This window comes from Drosophila hydei, unplaced genomic scaffold, assembly GCF_003285905.1.
Source record: "Drosophila hydei strain 15085-1641.00,03,60 unplaced genomic scaffold, DhydRS2 tig00008114-arrow-pilon, whole genome shotgun sequence".
NCBI classification, from domain to species: domain Eukaryota; kingdom Metazoa; phylum Arthropoda; class Insecta; order Diptera; family Drosophilidae; genus Drosophila; species Drosophila hydei.
In genome coordinates this window covers 7,388,530-7,408,387 of record NW_022045827.1, presented here as the reverse complement: position 1 = coordinate 7,408,387, position 19,858 = coordinate 7,388,530, and the positions used below count along the sequence as shown (strand labels likewise).

General features: G+C 39.5%; 3 protein-coding genes and 1 long non-coding RNA gene across 14 annotated transcripts in view; 2 read left to right on the top strand and 2 right to left on the bottom strand.

Moving 5' to 3' along the window:
- LOC111601174 overlaps positions 1-2,208 on the top strand; it is a 115,817-nt gene extending 113,609 nt beyond the window's left edge. For all 4 annotated transcript variants that reach the window (XM_030224439.1, XM_030224438.1, XM_030224436.1 and 1 more), the window contains one exon: positions 45-2,208. In XM_030224439.1, coding sequence (XP_030080299.1) covers positions 45-286 — 242 coding nt within the window. In that variant the 3' untranslated portion in view covers positions 287-2,208. The remainder of the gene's footprint in view (positions 1-44) is intronic.
- A 1,356-nt stretch (positions 2,209-3,564) lies between these two features.
- Positions 3,565-16,326, top strand: LOC111601152 (sodium- and chloride-dependent GABA transporter ine). 4 transcript variants are annotated; one of them, XM_023317623.2, is made up of 10 exons: positions 3,565-3,783; positions 6,551-7,483; positions 7,547-7,835; positions 10,677-10,855; positions 11,742-11,876; positions 14,359-14,488; positions 14,550-14,642; positions 14,702-15,653; positions 15,707-15,883; positions 15,942-16,326. In XM_023317623.2, the coding sequence occupies exons 2-10, from the start codon at positions 6,826-6,828 to the stop codon at positions 16,227-16,229; spliced, it is 2,901 nt and encodes a 966-aa protein (XP_023173391.2). In that variant the 5' UTR covers positions 3,565-3,783; positions 6,551-6,825; the 3' UTR covers positions 16,230-16,326. The 4 variants fall into 4 exon arrangements, with proteins under 4 accessions (XP_023173391.2, XP_023173390.2, XP_023173393.2 ...); XM_023317622.2 differs by having other exon boundaries at positions 6,472-7,483; XM_023317625.2 differs by lacking the exon at positions 3,565-3,783 and adding an exon at positions 4,095-4,112.
- LOC115483198 lies at positions 11,104-12,449 on the bottom strand. Of its 5 annotated transcripts, none has more exons than XR_003944281.1 (3): positions 12,261-12,449; positions 11,695-11,866; positions 11,104-11,637 (listed from the first exon to the last, which is right to left on the bottom strand). It is a non-coding gene; the product is annotated as an uncharacterized LOC115483198 (long non-coding RNA). The 5 variants fall into 5 exon arrangements; XR_003944278.1 differs by having other exon boundaries at positions 11,108-11,637; positions 11,691-11,937; positions 12,261-12,439; XR_003944280.1 differs by lacking the exon at positions 12,261-12,449 and adding an exon at positions 12,113-12,227 and having other exon boundaries at positions 11,110-11,637; positions 11,695-11,937.
- Positions 16,327-16,560: 234 nt separating the features above from the next.
- LOC111601145 (polyphosphoinositide phosphatase) lies at positions 16,561-19,577 on the bottom strand. The gene is made up of 4 exons (XM_023317612.2): positions 19,456-19,577; positions 18,632-19,399; positions 17,716-18,574; positions 16,561-17,658 (listed from the first exon to the last, which is right to left on the bottom strand). The coding sequence occupies exons 1-4, from the start codon at positions 19,534-19,536 to the stop codon at positions 16,748-16,750; spliced, it is 2,619 nt and encodes an 872-aa protein (XP_023173380.1). The 5' UTR covers positions 19,537-19,577; the 3' UTR covers positions 16,561-16,747.
- Positions 19,578-19,858: the final 281 nt, after the last annotated feature.

Sequence of the window (19,858 nt, the reverse complement as noted above, 5' to 3'; positions counted from 1 at the left end):
ATTCAGCATTTCTAACATGTTAATTTTTGTTTACTTGAATGCAGTCAAACCTGCGGCTCAGCGTGTGGAGGATATTTGCGTGTCAATGGTGGGATTGATCATAGCTCTGGTTATCACGGCTCTGCTGGCGCTTGTCGCCGTCGCCGTGGCTGTCTCCTGCTGGCTGATGGCCTACAGGAGAAGACCTAAGACCTTGGCACCATTGCCACATCCACCAGAGTTCCCCAATCCGCTGTTCGCCAACCCGGACGCCGCGCCCGAACCAACACCGGACTATATCTCCTAAACCGTAATGTAACGAAACACAGACAAAACAACAAGAAAAACCCTAGCTATAATTTTAGATTGTAAAAAACGGAAATGAAAAGAAAGAATTATATATATATATATATATATTTGAGAAGCACGTGCAAAAAGCTAGAAACGAAATTAAATTTCGCGCAACAAATGCAATGAAATGAAAGAAAGAAAAAGCAAAAGTACAGTTGTGAGCAGAAAATATAGTCGTCGGCGTTTATGAAACACTGACGAAAATATGAAAACGAAATATTAACAAATTGTAAAAAGCAAAACGACATAAGAGAAATGCCACAAAGCGCATTGCAAAAATTTATTTAATAACTTAAGAAAATAATTTTATTATTTTGTATTAACATTTTAGTATTTCCTCCTTACTAATATGAGAATTTTGCGTAGTTGCCAAGCAATAGAAATTTTTTAAAGGTCACCATAGAGTTTTCAATTAACAAAACTGCCAAAAGTGAAACAGCAACAGAACAATGCAGAGAGAATATTTAGATTTTAAAGTGCAGCTACAAACGAATTCTCGTCCTCTAACGACAACTTCTTCATTAGTCGAGTATAATTACATATTGATATTTTGTTATATACATACATATATATATATATAACTAAAGATTTCCTATAAATGTTTAGGGTGTGGGTAGTAGCAACAACACTTTGTAATATAGCACACACAGACACACACACACTACTACTTCCTGTGTTATTTAGGACTTCAGCTCGCCTTTAAAATTGAAAACTGCCTTACCTTTCCAACACACACACGAAACGAACAATGCACCCATAAAAATACTCTTTAGCAGTACGTAAAATTGAAATGGAGCAGCGCATAGCCACAGCAAACGCGAATATAAACACAGGACAATATCTCAACGATTGTCTTACATGGTTTATATAAAAAATCAAAAGTCTCACACACACACGCAGACCACAATCAAACTTAAGCAAAGTAGGCAAAAAGCTGCTCCAAAAAAAATTACATTACATAAATGTAAAAGTTTAAAATGCAAAAAAAAAACTGCCACTGAGGCGTTCACAGCGCACAAAAGATTAATGAATAGGAAAAAAAATATATAAGGTTTGTTTTAATTTTAAATGCAAAACAACGACTAATGGAGGATTTGAACTACGACTATGACTATAACTCTACTTACATCATACTACTACTACTACTACTATGATTAACCAATTATTTTTGTAGTTTTTTAGTCAATTAATATTAAATTGTTGTGATTGTTTTAAAATGCAAAAGAAATACTTCCACTAACTAACTAATAGTACAGCAAGTACTTAAAAAAAGGCAACGAATCGGCGCGTTTTCTTCCCCCGCAGCCAGCCAGGCGCAGTGCGCCGCTGTTAACGCGCCCGAAGCTATGCAGCGAAATTTTTGCTTCTCGCGCCTGTTCACAGTGCGTAACTGTTGCTTGGGGTCATGCGGGAGCACGCCGCTATATTTTAATTATTCAAAATGAAGTTTTTAATTAATATTATTAAACATAAACAAAATGTATAGTCACTACTTTAAGCCGTACACTTTTTTCATAGTGGAAATACCATGAGAACTCGCACACTCTTACACCAACACACACTCACACACGAACACAGACAGACAGAAAGAGACCAATTGTAAATAATACAACACAGGCAAACGAAAAAATTCGATGATATTTTTAGTAGCGCATATTTTGTGTATAGGTTTCTAGACTTTCTCAGCAATAGTAATATGCCAGGAATGAAATAAAATTATTTTCTGATTTCCAGTAAAGCAAGCAATATTTAAAGCTCTGACAACATTTTGCTCACAATTAACACAAAAACTTTTATTTTTTCTTTACAAAACAAAAACCGCTTAACAAACCTTCCGCAAAATCAACTAGAATTAAGTTGAAGCAACTTTTTGCACTGGCAGCAAATATTGATAAATAAAAATAAAAAAAAAAAGAATTGTAAAAAGAAAACAATAGTTAAATTGTAATTATAATAAATTGTATTTAAAACGAAATAAAAAAAAACACATAATTGTAATCGCTTATTGTAAACTAATAAATATTAAATGAATATAAATAAAGTAAACAAAAATATTGTTTTATTGATATAGTTTAAGCAGAACATAAAGTATACATAAATCTATAAATATTAGCATTTAATTTAGCTTATAATTAGTATTGTTATCTAATTAAATGGGCTGTTTTTTATTTTTTATTCAGGAAATATTTAAAGTTATCTTGAATATAAAAATGCTTTTCTCTATTCAAATCAAGCAAGCTCCAGTGCAGTCACTCGTCACTCAGCTCATCAATATTTATATTCAAATCAATCGAAATCCAGTTTGCTTCTTGGAACAGCTGATATGATTAACATTTATACAGCTGATATGATTAACATTTATACATTTTTGGTTATTATATTATTTGATAATCGAATAAAAAATGTCTGCTCATATTGCCCGCTTGCCTTGACATACGCCGCTGCAAATCAATTCCCCATCGTTATTATTAATCAGCTTATCGCAGCGTCTGTCTCTAAGTGATAAAAAATGCAATTATCTAAAGCTGATCGCAAAAAAAAACATTAGAACAAAGCAACAAACAAAAACAACAACTTGGTTGTTTAAAAACTACAGCTTCTTCTTTGTGGCATAATGAAAAAATTATTATATCATTTGGAGGATAAGCTTCATATTAGCAGCATTTCAGTTGAGTTCTTGCTATACCCTGTTGAGCATGGCCAAAGGGCATATTATGTATGCTAGTTAGCTAAAGAGGCACTTTTTCTGGGGATGAACTATGATATTGATATTTATCAGTAGACAACTGAATAAACAGATCATACATTAAGTAAGAACACTTTGTTATGCTAATCAAAATCTTAAAAGCTATAAGAAAATTAAGATTACCAAAAGTGTATCATCAACAAAAAGAAGTAACTATTTTTCAATCAAATGTATCTAGGACAGGGTATAGCGCAATCTATCATAGTAAGCGCCGGTGTTTATAGTGCTTGTTGCGGCCTACTATCAGATGCCGCGCCGGAAAGCCCAAACGAGCGCACGACAAAAACCAAAACCAAAACCGCGAATGCTCGCACGCTTACTCACGGCGCCGGGGTGAGCGAACGAGAGAGCAAAGCGGACGAGCGGACAAGCGGACAAGTGGACGATCGACTGAGCGTAAGCCGTGAGCCGTGAGTCGCTGGCGTCCAAGCCCCAAAGCGATGTCAAATGTAAATGATATTCGCGAACGTGGATCAGTTGACATTTGACAGCGCGCGTGTTTGCACGTTTCTAGCTGCGGCTCGACGGGCGCATAGCATATGGCGGCATTATAGTTCGACGATTGGATAAACGTCGCCGTACATAAATCGTGAATGTGCGAATCGTTTGTCACACAAATGCGTGTTTCAAGAACTGTTTAAGACTGCTTAAATTCCATTTGGAGCACACGCATCGCGTATACGCAGCGTTATCTACGCGTCGTTCGGGTAATTGATATACATATAACAATTTCGTGCCAAGTGCTGATTATGTTATTAAGATTATGGACTATGATTAAAATTGAAATGGAGCTGGGGCCAATTGTAGTGCACATTCATAATGCATGAATGAAATTTGAGTGGAGTCGATTGCAAATAAAATCTAATTGAAAAAAATAAAAAAAAATGTGATACAAAAAAATCACTGCGAATCGTTTACTAAATTACCATATAACAAAAAAATAAAATTATTCTCATTACTGGACTTTATTATTGACGTTTGTTATAGCTGCCTTTTTTGTTTGAGCACGTGAAAGTTTCTTTGGCTTTTGGATTGGGTAATCAACGACAAAAAGTTCAACAAAAATCAAACAAATTAAATTTTTTTCAATTTTATTACAAATACAGAAACAACTGAGAAATCAGCTAACGTTGTTTAATGCCAAAGTTATGCTTTTTCAGTTTTGTTTCCCTTGAATATTTGCTAAGTATGGACTCTGGTTTCATTGACGCTCAATCGTGTGCCAAAATTGAACTATTTAATAAATATATATATATATAAATATATATATATATATATATTTCCATTTATGTATATGTGGAACAAACTATCATTTAGTTTTTATTTTTAAATGTGTATATATAAAAGTAAATTAAGCAAATATATTCCAAAGCAATTGTGTACTCGAGATAAAGAAGTGCATTGCCTAAATACACTTCTTATCGTAGCATGAGAGAATATCAAATTTAGTTCTCGACTAGGAGATACTTTGAACCTCATGCTGTTTCCTAAAAAAATTAATTTTTCTATTTTGGAATAGCATAAAACACAAAGGTAAAGCTTAATGTATTTCGTAAATGGCTTAAGACGGCTTAAATATGAACAGATAGCTGAAAGTAGAGAAAGACAAGGCAATTTTGTAGAAAGGGGAAATGCTGTTGATTATATTAAAAAACTAACTTGATCTACGTTTGCACTCAAACAATTCGGGTTCGCAACTTTAAGGGATAGAAGAACAAAGAGGTCTAAATTTTCTTAGCTTCTTGATCAAAATGATATATACTTTATGAGCTCCGCCACGCCGCTTTCTACCAGCTAGAAAGATCTCAATGCGAATAAAAATCAAACCTACCCGAACTTCCTATTTTAATGGTTTCAAGTTATAAAACAGAAACAGTTTTAAATACTCTCACAGAAATCGTTAAGTTTCGCTTGAATTTTAAGCACAGAATTGGAAAATAGTTATACAAATTTTGAGTGCTTAGCTCATGCATAGAGCATTATAGAGTTGGGCTCATAAAAAAGTGTTTAAATAAAATTTACATATCACATGGTCGGGCAATGGGGCTGTTCTATTACAACGAAGCCCCATAAAGTGACATGTGCAATGCATACGAGTTACTTGTTGTCTGTAGTCGATCGCAGCAGCATTAGTAGTAGTGATATATCGTTATAAGATGCGTAATTAATAATTGTGAACCCATTTCAATGACCTTTGCGCCCGCTCAAAGAGTCACTGGAGCATAGCGCCATACGCAGTGATCATCGCATAGATAATGCCGAACTCACGGAATTTATTTATGACAGGGGAAGAAGTGGACTCAACCCGAAAGCAAACACCAGACACTCATACTTACAATGAGGGCCAACAATGCATTGCGGGGGAAGGGGGTAACCTTCACCACAACTCGATAAGATACAGTTATGTAAGTGAAGTGCGAGCTTTGTTGGGGATCTGAAGTGTGAGAGCCAGTCTGTCAGCCAGATAGGAGTGTTTATCTCCATGTCACAATGATAAAATATAAAAGAAAACAAAACTGGAACAAGATACGCGACACATGTGCTTGCTTATTTATATAAATAATCAAAAGTAAATAGCATGAGAAAAGTTTTATTAATTGCTTAGATGACAGAAAGCAAAAAGACGAAGCGCAAGATTAATTATGAGTGTTAACTTTTGCAGGTGTTTAGCAAATTAGGTGGAAAATATTATAAAAAAAAAAAATAATACAAAACGCTTAAAAGTATCTATTCAATTTACAGAAATCTTACAAATTCCATGGGCTTACTAAAATAAAATACTTATATTATAATAATAAAAAATTCTTTAAAGTTTAAAAAATTATTTTAAATATTTTATTTTAACACATATATTTTTTTAAATATTTTATCTATTAAACATTAATTCATACATATTTTTATTTATTTTATACATATTTTATATATATTTATATATTTTTCGAATTCTATACAATTTTTGTTAATTTTATGTTCTTTATCCGATTGCGAATCTAACCTGGCAGCCCAAACTGTTTTGAATGCTTATAAAAATCAAATAAAAAAGAAGATTAATGATTTTTGACAAGGGAAACCCCTTAAATTTACTGTGTAAATAATTTATCTTTTTGAAAACAAATATTATTTTAATGCATTTTAAAATTTAATATTTTTACTTTCTACAAAACTGGAAAATGAGAAGTTGCTTAAATAAAATTAGGAATTGATTTACTTTACTTTTATATATATATATATAAATAATATCGTATATATAGCTTACTTTTATATTTAGGGAATATTGTATAAGGTATATACAATTTCCAACTAAAAATTCCATTATGTGAAGTACAATGATATTAAACAAAGAGAAATCGCATCTCTTGGTTTTCTCTTTATTTTATTTTATTATGATTTAAAAGCTTTAGAGCACACAAAGATACACGCACACACACACACACGGACGACAAGCATAATAATAATGGCATTGTGTTGTTCAAGGTTTTAATGTGATTTAAAAATATGACAACGGCAACAACAACAATAACAACGAACTTTATCAACAACAAGCTGTGCGGCACCAGCTACAAATTATGAGCATTAAAATGATAAATAGGCATATGAAAGCAGCAGCCACAGTCACACACACAGCCACAGCAGCCCGAGCAAACAAGTGCAAGCCCCAAGCAACATAAGAGAAACATGATTTTATGATTGCAACAACAGCAACAGAGAAACAGCAAGAGAAATAGCAACTGCAACTACATTGGGCCAAAATGACAGACCAAGATGCAAGCAGCGCCCCAAAGGGCGATCACCAGACACTGGCTAAGACAGCCTCCTCGCCCACTGCCCTGAATCTGGTAACGAAACGCAACACGCCCATAGCTCTGGCACCAGTGCGGCTTAGCCAATTGTCGGACAGCGGCGCCGAGAGCTGCGGCGATGGCGACGAACAGACGCGACTCATACGCGGCCCATCCGTGCGCACCCCCAAGTACATCATTATACCAGCCACGCCCGGATCGCCGGTCACCTCCACAGCGGGGGCGCCACATTTGCCATTCCGACAGACCAACTCCACGACATCGCTGGTGGCCATGTCAGCGGCCATGCACAAGCAGCCGCCACGTCAACCTTCAGTCAAGTCGCGGCCCAGCTCGGATGTGATACAGCCGGCACAGCTGCAGCAAATGCAGCTGCAACAGCCAACGACATCCACATCAACGGTCACCTTTACCATTGATGACTACGACACGGCACCTGCTCCCGCTGCCGCAGCCATTCCAGTGGTGCAGTACACGCCCGCCACGCTAACCAGCACCACCACCACCACAATGGCCGGTCTGGATGCACAAGCCGTCTCTCCGCTCAGCTACGATGTGCGCTCGCGCTTGGGCAGCCATCACGGCAGCATGCGCTCCGTGGTATCAGGTGAGTTGTAGTGAGACTCAGCGACGATAGGTAGCCTTTATGTTTTGTGTGCCACGCCCACAGCTTACCTGCCTGGCCTGAGCGATAGTAGTTGCAATCTCGCCAGCAGCTCGGCCGCAGTAGCCGGACTGCAGCCACCCAATCCACTCTACATGCAGCCGCAGTCCTCGCTCAGCGGCAGTTCCTATCACTTTCATGAGCTAGCCGGCAATCAGATCTACTCGGATGTCACATCGGTCCGTTCGCTGGCCTCCATTGGCATAGGCTCGACGGATGGACGCAAGCTGGTCATACGACGTGTGCCAACCACGGCGAATGAACTGTTCGACATGGTCAATCCACAGACGCCGCCGTAAGTTTAATAAGTAAAATTGGTGTGGAAAACTAAAGAAAGATTGGGGAAGCATCAGGAGAACTCTAAGAAACCTAAATTATATTGGGATATAGATAGGATTTGGTGGAAAAGCATATAGGATAAAGGATTTTATGAGCGGATTTTACTCCGAATTATCTTCTGAACATATCTCTTTTGATCGAGGTGTGACACGTGTACGTTGAGCTGAGAGCTCTAATAAGTTTTCCTAGAATAATATTGTCCACATATTTCAATATACTTTACTCCGAATTATGTTTGCTGTTCAGAATTATCTTGTAAACGGATTTTGAGGGTGACATATATCTGTGAACTTTTCTCCGAATTATGTTGTCAACTAATCTGAGTACTTATGCCGACTTATCTCTGTAGACCTTACTCAGAATTCTGTTCGCTCTGTCTATCATATCCCCTTTCACTGCAAATTGTAGCGACGATTTGAAGCCGTAGACACATCTATATCTAAACATATATACCATCGCCTCCATACCAGATTCACCAGATTGCACGACATTAAGCTGAACCCATTCCTTACAGCCGTCCCATCAACAAGACAGATTAATGCTAGCTTTTCAATATACTTAACTGACAATTGCTCCATTTTCTTTATTTAAGTGACCGTTTAAGTCAAATTTTATCGTTTTTTTTGCACATACTATATAATTATATAGACAGCATACATTAGCGATTTGAAAACGCGCCCCTTGTCAAGCCAATTGACGGCCGCATAAAACACTTAAAAAATCATTGCAAATTTTGGCACCATTTCACACCGAAGCATAAAAAGCAAATGTTATCATGCCTAAGCACACACACACACACTCAGGGACAGACACACGGCGTTAGTAAATAATGGAATTTTAACACCATCTGTGCGTGGGGAGCACATGATGCCTTTGACATGAAACGTGAACATCGTTGGGCTGGATCGCAGCTATTTTTAAGCAAATGTTCCTTAACGCGATCAATAGATCTACATAAGTAGCTAAGTATAACTGTTTACAGTATCAATTTACGCCTCGATCACTGCACAAATAGTTCGATTCGCAAGATTAGTCCCAAGCTGGCGGCATCAGGCGGCAATCAGTTAGTTGGCAACCCACGAGCGGTGCAGTTGTTCCACAGCTTCCTCATCGTATCGAGTCCTGCGCGCAGTGTTGTAAAAATAATTCAAGCTTGCAATTAGATCAATGGATAACGTTTAACTAGTGTAAATTATTATCTCACCCATATCCCGAGAGATCCAGAATAACTCAACGAGATGCCGCATCGCAACGATATGGATGCCATGTCATCCAAGCACTCCGAGCAGTCCTTCTTTCGCTACAATCGCGTGGCCAAAGTGTAAGCCCGCCTGTTCCTGGCTCTTATGTAACTGACTTGACTGAATCGTGCCATTTTATTGTTGGCCAAGTGTTTAATGGTGTTTGAAGTCGAATTTATACGGCCCATTATGATTGAATTGTGTTTGCTTTGCTCATTAGCGAAATGCCGCTGATTGAATATTAACGTTTATTTAATGGATAAGTGGTCTGTTCAAGCTCGCCCCGAGACTATATAATTTATTCACTTTATTTATGTTCTCTATATGCATAATATATATCAAGCTCAGGCGGCACGTGTCAAAGAACTTTTTTTTGATAACGTTCGATTCTTGTATTTATATATGGGATCAGCTTGAGACTGAATATGTTATAAATAAAGCTGACATAAAATATGTCTTGTCAACTTACTAATGAATAGATTGATTGGCCTTTGGCAAATATGTGACAAGTTAAGATATAAAGGAAAGTCTGCGTTCTGTCTCGGTTGAATGTCAAAGACAGATTCACGGACTCCACTTGAAGATAGGCAATTGGCTGGACTTCCCAGCTGAATCGAACTTTATCTTTGTCAATTTATTCTACGAATTTGTAGCGCTCGCAAATGTTATACAATGTCTCATGTTAAAAATGAATGTTCGTAATATTGCTGATAAATCAATAAGAAAGGGAATTAGTATTTGTCAAGTATGAAATACTATATAAAGTATATCGAAGCCTTATTATTTTGTGGTATTATTTGAAGTACAAATTCATCAGTTATTTGCTGTACTAAATTATTTGACTGTAATTGACCATATACAATACTATATAATATACTATGCTATACTCTACTATATAGACTACGACACAATGTTTTACTCGTCCATCCTCTAAAATTCTTAATATAAGTCAAGATATCACAAGATCAAATGATTGTAATTACTCTTAACTCTTCTCTACTCAACTCTGCATCTACACTCAAAAAGTTAAAGCTCATTTTGCCATGCTTTAACTTCTAAATGAATTCGAATAACAAAGTAATTTTAACACTATTAGCAATCTATGCTGCTTACATAATTCATAAAATTCAGACCTTACGCCTCAGCATTGCCATGTCGTCCCCCAATATTTAAGCGAACACACCCCCTAATCTGATCATGCAATAACAATGAACTGGCATTTGGCACCTCGTAGAGAGCTATTGTTGCATTCGGCATGTGATTACTACAATTAAACCATTTGGCACACCAGAAATGTTAGCTGGGGTCGTGTGTGGTTGGTGTCGCGGCGATGGTCATGTAATCAGTGCAATTGTCTGGGCTCTGGGGTCTGGTGTCTGGGGTCCGGGTGCCAGACAACAGACAATGCCACATTATAGAGGGCGAGTGTTGACAACAATTAGATGCGCCTGGCTGGCCATAATGCAAATCACTATGAAAAGCGAAAAGTCATATAAAGATATACATTATATGTATATTTGCTAAACTATACCCAAGCATATGCTTTGTATTCGCAGGCCGCTGGGCATCGATGACGATGACAGCTTCATGGACATGTCGGACGAGGCGGCCCATTTGAAGCCGCGCCAACAGCATTGGGCCAACAAAATGCAGTTTGTCTTGGCCTGCATTGGCTATTCGGTGGGCCTGGGCAATGTTTGGCGTTTTCCCTACATGTGCTACAAAAGTGGAGGCGGTAAGTGGGATCCACATGAAATATCTGATGCAGAGGCAAATGGAAATTATTGCTGCATTAGATTTGATATGTCTTCAAAAGATTTTTGTGCATTAAAAACTACAAGTTCTATGCGAGATTTCACTGATTTTGATTTTTTACAACTAAATAACCTAGAAATGAGATAATAAAATCATTTTTTCATCAAAAAGAAACTTGGAGGCTTGCACACATTTTTTAGAACGTTTTTAAAATGCGAAGCAAATAAATAACCCAGTTCAAGTCGGCATAGATTAATAAATTTGACAATATTTGACTTTCGATACGGAGCATTCCAGTGAAAAAGAGAGAAGTGAAGTAACGGAAATAAGTGGGGACATGTGTCGGGTTTCGGCATAAACTTTGATTCTATGTGACATCTTTGGAGGCATTTTGTTTTTATTTTTGAAAATTTCGCGCTATATGCGACATTTCCGCTGTAAACGCTACAAAGTCATAAATTAAAATTTGTTTAAGCTCAGCGCAAAAGTATGAAAGTCCGACGACAAAATAAAGCGGTCACTGTCATCTGGGCTGGCGCACAGCCTCCCCCAGCCTGCCCCTTGCAGTACAGCGCACGCAAGCCGCCCCCGCCAAGTGGCTACGTCCATCTTCATTTACACGCTCTCACTCTCAGAAGCCAGAGGCCCATTTACATTCCTCAACACACACAAACACGAAAGTATAATGAGGCGACATCTGACAACTGGATAAGCTGAGACATTATACACGTTCCTATTCCTCAGTGCTTGGATGTTTGTTCTCTACAATTTGCAATTGTTGATCTCAAATATTTATAATTAATTTAATTACTTACTTACTTAGCTGTTCGCATTTCGTTTCCTTGATATGCTCTTTGTAATTGCAGGTGTGTTTCTAGTACCTTATTGCATAATACTCTTCATATGCAGCATACCGCTGCTGTTTATGGAGCTGTCTGTGGGCCAGTACACGGGCCGCGGTCCCATCGGGGCACTGGGTCAGCTATGCCCGCTGTTTAAGGGTAAGTCACAAAATATATACAAAGAATGAATTAAGTTCCTTGTCTGCTACTTTCAAGATATCTACTTGAAATTAAATTATAATAAATAAATTAAATAGGTTAAGATAATGGAAACAAAGACGTTGCCACTTATCGTATCGAACTTGTCTGATACCCTAAACGGGGTAGATAAGATAAGTATGTATTCTATATGAGTTTGCCAGACAAAATAACTGGAACTGGACATATATCAATACCGATGAAACATGTGGCAATCTCCCTCTCATTCGTGAGGCCCACCAATCGAGTGGTCTCACTTAATAATTTACAAATCCGTTTAAGATTTCGTGAGAAGCTCGCTCCCAGTCATTGAGTCTCATTGCGTCATTTCGTTTAGATATTTACACGCTTTATAGGTCACTGCGAATGCGTCACGCTGTCGAGCTTGTAGTAACTAAATTTAGAAATGTTCTTTCCGCCTAGTTAATTAGAAAACAGAAAAACGCACACAAAAAATATGACTCTAATGAGTACAATAGAGAAACAAAACTCTAAATGAGATTTATCCATGTGTCCATGACAAAGCAAATATGGGCGCCGCCTGCTAAAGTTCATTGCCAATGTCTGAATACACCTAGTTAGAGCTGGGCAAACAGTTGGCCAACGGCGCGTAGAATTTACAATTTACAAAACTGCACAAAGCCGCCGAAAACGGATACACAAAACATGTGCACAGATACCCTGTAAAGCAGCGTGTGAGCTAGGCATAATACTTTTGCTAATGGGCTTCTAAAGACTATAAAAATTTCTAAAGAAATATTTATCACATACAGTTAGCATAAGTTTTTCCTGTGCATTCCTCACAATATGTATCTTAGCCTATCCCAGTCAGTTGTTAAGCTTGCAGGGTATACACACGTCGGTCTAGTTGGCTTGAAGAAAAATTTGATCTGCTTCCAGTGACACTGAAGCACTTGCGTCTATCATCTACTGTAACAGCTGAAATACACATTCGTATGAGCAGCGACACTTGCTAATTAGTTAGTATCATTTTTATGGGGCTGGCGTGAAAAGGCGAAGTGCAACTTGAAACCGTAACGGAAATGTTTTGAGCGATTTACGTACGCGTCTTGCGACCGTTTGCGAGTTACCGCACCACCCGCACCACACACCACACACACAGGCCACATGCCACATGCCAAAAGCAGTCAAAGGCCACAGTCATAAATCTCAACAAACAACATTATTTTGACATATTCGCAAAGCTCTTTGCAATATTTTGCCAATAGAACAGCCTTGGCACGCCCACACAGGCACGCCCACGCCCACTGACAAACGTCCAACCTGCAACCAGAAACGAACTAATAAATATTAATAGACATTTCTAAGCCAACCAACAGCAAATGGCTTTAATTGGCCTCAACGGCACGCGGCCAATTACAATTATGCAGATGAGTCCAAGTCTAGACAAGTGATTCAAGTGAACTGATCTGAATTACAGCAGAGCCAATACAATGCTGCACGCATGCATTTGACTTAGGTCCTTGCTTTATAGGCAAACAAACTGGCTATAATGCTGTTCCTTATAAGAAAGGTTGTTAATCTTAGCTCACGGTTACTTCTAAGCCATAGTCTTAGACTTAGAAGTGTCTTAGCCAAGGATTTGGCATGGAGCTGAGTTTTATTCATAATTTAATAAGATTTTAAGCAGCATAATAAAGCCAAGTTTAGCTAAGCTTATAAGCTACTTTTAGATGAGAAATCAAGAATTACAAATAAGAAGTATTATCTGATTGTGGATCTAGTAAGATGATGCAGATATAGCCAGATCAAAAAAATCGCTAGAAAATCACGAGCTTTATTGAATATATATTTTATTCTCTTCAATTAAGCTCCTTCAGATATTATACAGTTGTGCGAGTTTTTTATACAGGTTTTCCAATCCTAGAAGCACTTTAAAAATCATTTTTTGTGGGCATTCTTTACCTCCTCCAGCGATGCCCCCTTTACCTCCTCAATCTTAGAGTAGCGCCGCTCACTGAGAAGTTTTTTCAGTTTCGGAAAATAGAGAAAGTCATAGAGAACCAAGTCTGCAGCACTTATTAGCCTTTTGTTTTTGGTCTAAAAAATTATAGATTTCTTAATTAATTTTTTTAAATTTACGAAAATCGAAAATCAAATATCTGAATTCGCTATAGTCTAAACTAAAACTAAAACTAACTAAAAATCTTGTCTCGTTTAGGTATGTAGTTTTTATATAAATTAAAAAAAAAAGAAATCTTTTTAATTATTCTATCATATATATTTCTTAGTATAAGTAGCTAAATTAATCTATATGTAATCAAGGAAATTGTCTAGAATAAATAAAAGTCGTAAATTAAATTGTCAAAGAACTAACCGCTTACTTAGGCAGTTCAAGTGCAATCATACCTCAACAGGTATACATAGCTTGAAACATATAATTAATATATAAATATATATAATTAATATATAATCTTTGCAGGTGCTGGTTTGGCCAGTGTAGTTGTCTCGTTTCTCATGTCCACCTACTATAGCGTCATAATAGGTTATTCAATTTATTACTTTTTCACATCGTTCAAAACGGAAATGCCGTGGATCGACTGCAACAACAGGTAAGTGGGTTAAGCGCGGTCCGAAAGCGAATAAGGGATACATATATTGCTTTCATTCAAGATGGAACACACCTGACTGTTGGGTGCCGCAGCGCAAGGAGATGAATACCACTGCACCGGACACGTCGCGCACGCCCTCCGAGGAGTTCTTTGAGTATGCAGCAAGAGGCGCACCTGAGCGATAGAATATTTTATTTGTATTGCCTCTTGCAGAAACAAAGTGCTGCAGATTAGCGCCGGACTGGAATATCCGGGCATGATGCGCTGGGAGCTGTTCGCCTGCCTCGTGTGTGCCTGGCTGATGGTCTACTTTGCCACCTGGAAGTCAATCAAGTCGTCGGCCAAGGTGCGCTACTTCACGGCCACATTTCCGTTTGTGCTCATCATTATTCTCATGTTCCGGGCGGTCACGCTTGATGGCGCTGCCGAGGGTTTGCGTTTCTTCTTCCGGCCCAACTGGTCGGAGCTGAAGAATGCGAACGTGTGGATCAATGCTGCCTCACAGAATTTCAATTCGCTGGGCATTACGTTCGGGTCTATGATCTCGTTCGCCAGCTACAATAAGTACAACAATAACATACTGCGAGATACGATTTCGGTGAGCCTGGTGAACATGGGGACCAGTTTACTGGTGGGCATATTTGCCTTCTCCACGCTGGGCAACCTGGCGCTGGAGCAGAATACCAATGTGCGCGACGTCATTGGCGATGGACCGGGCATGATATTTGTGGTCTATCCACAGGCAATGGCAAAGATGCCATATGCCCAGCTCTGGGCAGTTATGTTCTTCTTTATGCTGCTTTGTCTGGGCCTCAATTCACAGTTTGCCATAGTCGAAGTGGTTGTTACTTCCATACAGGATGGCTTTCCGCGCTGGATCAAGCGGCATCTGGGCTACCATGAGATTGTAGTGCTCTTTGTCTGCGTCATCTCGTGCCTGTTTGGATTGCCGAACATCATACAGGGCGGCATCTACTACTTCCAGCTAATGGATCACTATGCTGCCTCTGTGACGATTATGTTTCTGGCCTTCTGCCAGATGATTGCCATAGCCTGGTTCTACGGCACCGGGCGCCTCTCGAAGAATGTTAAGCAAATGACCGGCAAGGCGCCATCATTCTATCTAAAATCCTGTTGGCTGGTGCTGGGACCCTGCTTGCTCTTTGTAAGTGCCAAATGGAAATTGTAAAGAAATGATTCTGAATATGCGTATTCCAGGCCATTTGGGTACTGAGTTTGATCAACTACAAGGAGCCCACGTATCACAATGGACGCTATACCTATCCAGACTGGGCGTACGGTATTGGCTGGATGTTTGCCTCGCTCTCTCTGATCTGCATACCAGGCTATGCCATCATCAACTTTATGCGCAGCAGCGGCGACAGCTTCTGGGAGGTGAGAGATGGCTTGATTTAGTCGTAATTGATTTAACAGCATTTGCATTCATTCACAGCGCATCAAAGTTACACTGCGACCCAATATTTACGAGTGCAAGATCTGCGGAGAGCACCACTGCGAACACGACTATCCTGAGCAGGAGCAGTACATGCTGGCCCAGGAACTGGGCAACGTCTACAAGCCAACAACCATAAAGTCAAGTCTGCATCATAGCCAGCAGCCGGCTTACAATGCTATGCATGCATCCAATACAGCACCACATGGCGTTCACACTGAATACACGTATCAGTCCAAGGAGGAGCAAGCGACGCAGCCGACGACGGATCAGCACAGTGTCAAGTAGACCTGCCGAGATCGAAAAAGGTCCTGTTTCCTGTTCAATTGTTAACAATTTCTCTGAGTATTTTTAATACATAATTTGTTTTAATTTGCAAGCAATAAACACATTAATATTTAATTTAAATAATACTTTTTTTATGAACATAATAGATTTAATAACAGTTGTGAACAAGGCGTTAGCACTTGCCACCAGAATGTGGTTGAATATATAAAGATCTAAATGCAATATAAGAAATCTTATAAAAGCTTTAAGGTTTTACTTTTTTGCAATACATTAAGATTAAGTAATCGCTTTACATTTCAAACTGAGTAGAAATATTGGATATTCGATTGTATAGTCAGTTGGGTTTTTACAAATTTGACATATCTGTACCAAAAGTCTTGGATATGTAGATGCTATTAAAGCTCTTTATCAATATACAAGTGAATTAAATATTAAGTGTATACAATAAATATTTACATCATTATTTTACACTCAGCATAACACATAAAATAACCATTCTAAGAGTTATATGATAATTTCTATACACTTCCGGTTGCTTCCTCGAAATCTAACCTTTTTTCAAGCTGTTGAACGTAACGATATAACAAAGCGCGCTCTTCAAATTTGGGCACCGCATTGAAGTTCCGTGGTATCTTGCAGTATTCGGCATAAATGAGTTGACTCTTGGCAGGCACAGTTGGCGGCTGTACACTCAGATAGGAATCGGTGCCGTAGTCACTAAGCGGTCGCAGTGTGATACCCCGCATCATTTTGGCATGTTCCTGTTCCCGTTGAGCAACGGCCGTTTGGGTTGGCTGAGCGCCACCACTGGACAATTTACCCATTTGTACGTACTTTTTGTATATAGACATGCTCTGTTTGGACGGCGGATTGATGGTGACGCCATACACCTGTTCCATGGAAGGCAGCATTGAGGCTAGTGTAAATGGTGCCGGCTCAGCTGTTTCCGTTTGCTTGGACTCCTTTTCGGCAAAGCTGGCACTGAGATCCTCGTCGCTGGAACTGTCCTCGCCCTCACTGGAACTAGAGGAGTTGCTATTCGTCGAACCAGTAGAGCTTTGGCCAGTCATCGATGGATTCTGTCGGCCTTTCCGCGACGGCTGTATCTGACGCTGAAAGGGGCTGTAGTTGGTGCGGAATGTGGGCATATATCGCGTTGCAAGTTGGCTGATCTCGAATTCTATGTGCTCGCTTAGATCTGTCCACTTAAAGGATTGATGGTAATTGGAGTATGAATCAATCATCTCCAAACCATTACTATGCACACGAAACAGCTCCTTAACTAGCTTGTTGGTGTCTGCGCAGGGAAAGGGCAAACACTCGCGCACCTTGTGCCTAACCCAATCCGTAATAGAAGCATTCGATGTGCTCGGCACAAAAGCATTGTGCATATCGTAATCCGTTTGAAGCTCCCATATGGGTTGGTTTACTGCAATTATAAAACATATAAGTGAAATTGTATTACTCGACCCGGGGCTTACCTTACATTTGGTAAAGCTTGGTTTGTAGAGGCCCAGAAACAAGTTAATGCTTTGCTGCTTCTCCGTGTCGCTGAATGTATTGCTGTAATATCGGCTAAGAGTCTGCATTACATCGTTGCCTTGCGACGCCCAGGCTGCCGTCTTGCGATAGGTCTTGATGCGATGCACAAGCTGTGAGCCGCCATACTGCAGAGCCAAGGTATCACCGTGCTCCTCATATAGATGTTCCAGCATTGTCACGCAATCCGAGTCAAACTCCAGTTTAGCTGACTTCACAAAACCCAATCGTTCTAATTGATTACCCAGCGCGCATTTCCCAATGGCAAACTGCGCCGAGTTTGTACGATCCAAGCAATCAACACAATTGGTACGAACGATGCCCGTCTGGAAACTAAGCTCACTGCCCCGATGCGCCTTATAAAACATACCCGTCATCTGTATAATACTGGCCGCATGGACGGCCAACTGTTCCATGACATTGCCGCCGCTGAGCCGGCTCTGTCGAGCCATATCAAAATGTATGTGCTTCATGCGATGCTGCGGCGGCAAGAATTGATTGAGATACTTAATGCTGTTCTGTAGCTCTTTGGAAATAATGGACTCGTGCTTACGTCGCTCACGCTTCTTAACCAAATTTAACATGATAAGCGGAGAGCCGTAATGAAAGAGCAGGCGTTCGAAATGACGCGATGGCGTCTGAGCATAGGGATCAGAGATGTCCAACTGTATGGGTGGCTTTGGCACCATTTTGCTTATGTCCTGCGACCAATGGGATGGTATTGATCCGCGCATTTGAGTGAAAGCGCACAAACGCTGGCCATCACTGACAATCTGCTCCGTTTCCACTTCGTTAGCTACATCGCCCTGTTGGTATATATATAATTTTATTTCCGCAAGATGTCCTTTCATTTGGAAACTTACCTTAAAGTTGGCGCCTCGCTTCAGAAATCGTGTGCCAGCAAAGCGAGTGCTGCGACGTGCTATGAGGCAAACATTCACATGCCTGCCAAAGATGCTAATGCAGGACTGGCTAACGTAGCCGTGTGTGACCTCCAGGAGCCAATCCTTAAGCATGATGCCTTCCATTGGCTGCAGCAGGTAGGCATTCCACACAAAGCGCTTGCGTGAATCACTGCGAAAGGCGTAGTCGACACGTTCGTGTGCCTGCGCAACATTATTCGTCAGCTTATTCCAATCGGGCAGCGGCTCGTCCCGCTCCAGATTCACCTTGGTACCCACATAACGGGGAGCAGATTCGTTGTATTGCAACGTGCGGGTCAGGTCATACGAGTATGAGAAGTAAAAGTTGCTGCGTAGATCAATGTTTTGGAATATACGTTTGTAGCGCTCCTCGTGCGGGTGTGGAGGCCGCTGGGAGGTCACCTCGTTGACACGGACCATCACCGTATCCTTGATCGTGTACACCAAATGCATGCCAATGTGGGCACAACATTTTCGTTTGGTAACCAGTATCAAGTAATAGCCCTCGAGGAAACGCACAAAGCCCAAGACTCCATAAGCAGAGGTAACTTTGGGAGAGCCTGTCAATGAAGACACAAATCTGCGTATATCCAAGCTGTTGAATTCATTCGCATTCTCCTCGATGCTCAAGCGGTTAAGCGCCAACCGATCGATGGTGAGCAAGCGAAATCGGGTTTCGCGATTGTTGCTGCCCACCAAATACAAGCGCTGAAAACAATGAGCCCATTTTAATTAATGCAACCTATCGCCTGCACACAGCTTACCGAACGTGTTTCATAGAGTACCACTTTCTGTATGGAACTTATAAGTGGATTAAATATAATATTTGGATTGTCATTATTCATTTCTGCACACAGTCTTTTATGCTAATAATAAAGTAAAATGTTATCGAATCATCGATTTATCGAAGTGGGCGGAATACAAATTAAATGTTATTTGTGTGGAATTATAATATCTTATATCTTTTTAGACTACCTACAAAAGTTAAATAGTATTTTAATATATAGCATATTGAGTACAATAAACATCTATTATATTTTCGCAATTTGCTTCATATTTAAATGTTGTCGCATAAATAGCCATCAGAATTCTAACATAAGTCTAATTGGTGTTTAAATATAATTTTTTTTAAGGACAGGGCTGTTAAGCTTTGACAGCTGACTGACA

Coding starts and splice junctions, on each gene's coding strand:
- LOC111601152 (XM_023317623.2), top strand. CDS start 6,826: ATGACAGACCAAGATGCAAGCAGCGCCCCAAAGGGCGATCACCAGACA. Junction 10,856..11,741: donor GTGCTACAAAAGTGGAGGCG/GTAAGTGGGATC, acceptor TTGTAATTGCAG/GTGTGTTTCTAGTACCTTAT. Junction 14,643..14,701: donor CCCTCCGAGGAGTTCTTTGA/GTATGCAGCAAG, acceptor TGCCTCTTGCAG/AAACAAAGTGCTGCAGATTA.
- LOC111601145 (XM_023317612.2), bottom strand. CDS start 19,536: ATGAATAATGACAATCCAAATATTATATTTAATCCACTTATAAGTTCC. Junction 18,575..18,631: donor AGCGAGGCGCCAACTTTAAG/GTAAGTTTCCAA, acceptor ATATACCAACAG/GGCGATGTAGCTAACGAAGT. Junction 17,659..17,715: donor CAAACCAAGCTTTACCAAAT/GTAAGGTAAGCC, acceptor TTATAATTGCAG/TAAACCAACCCATATGGGAG.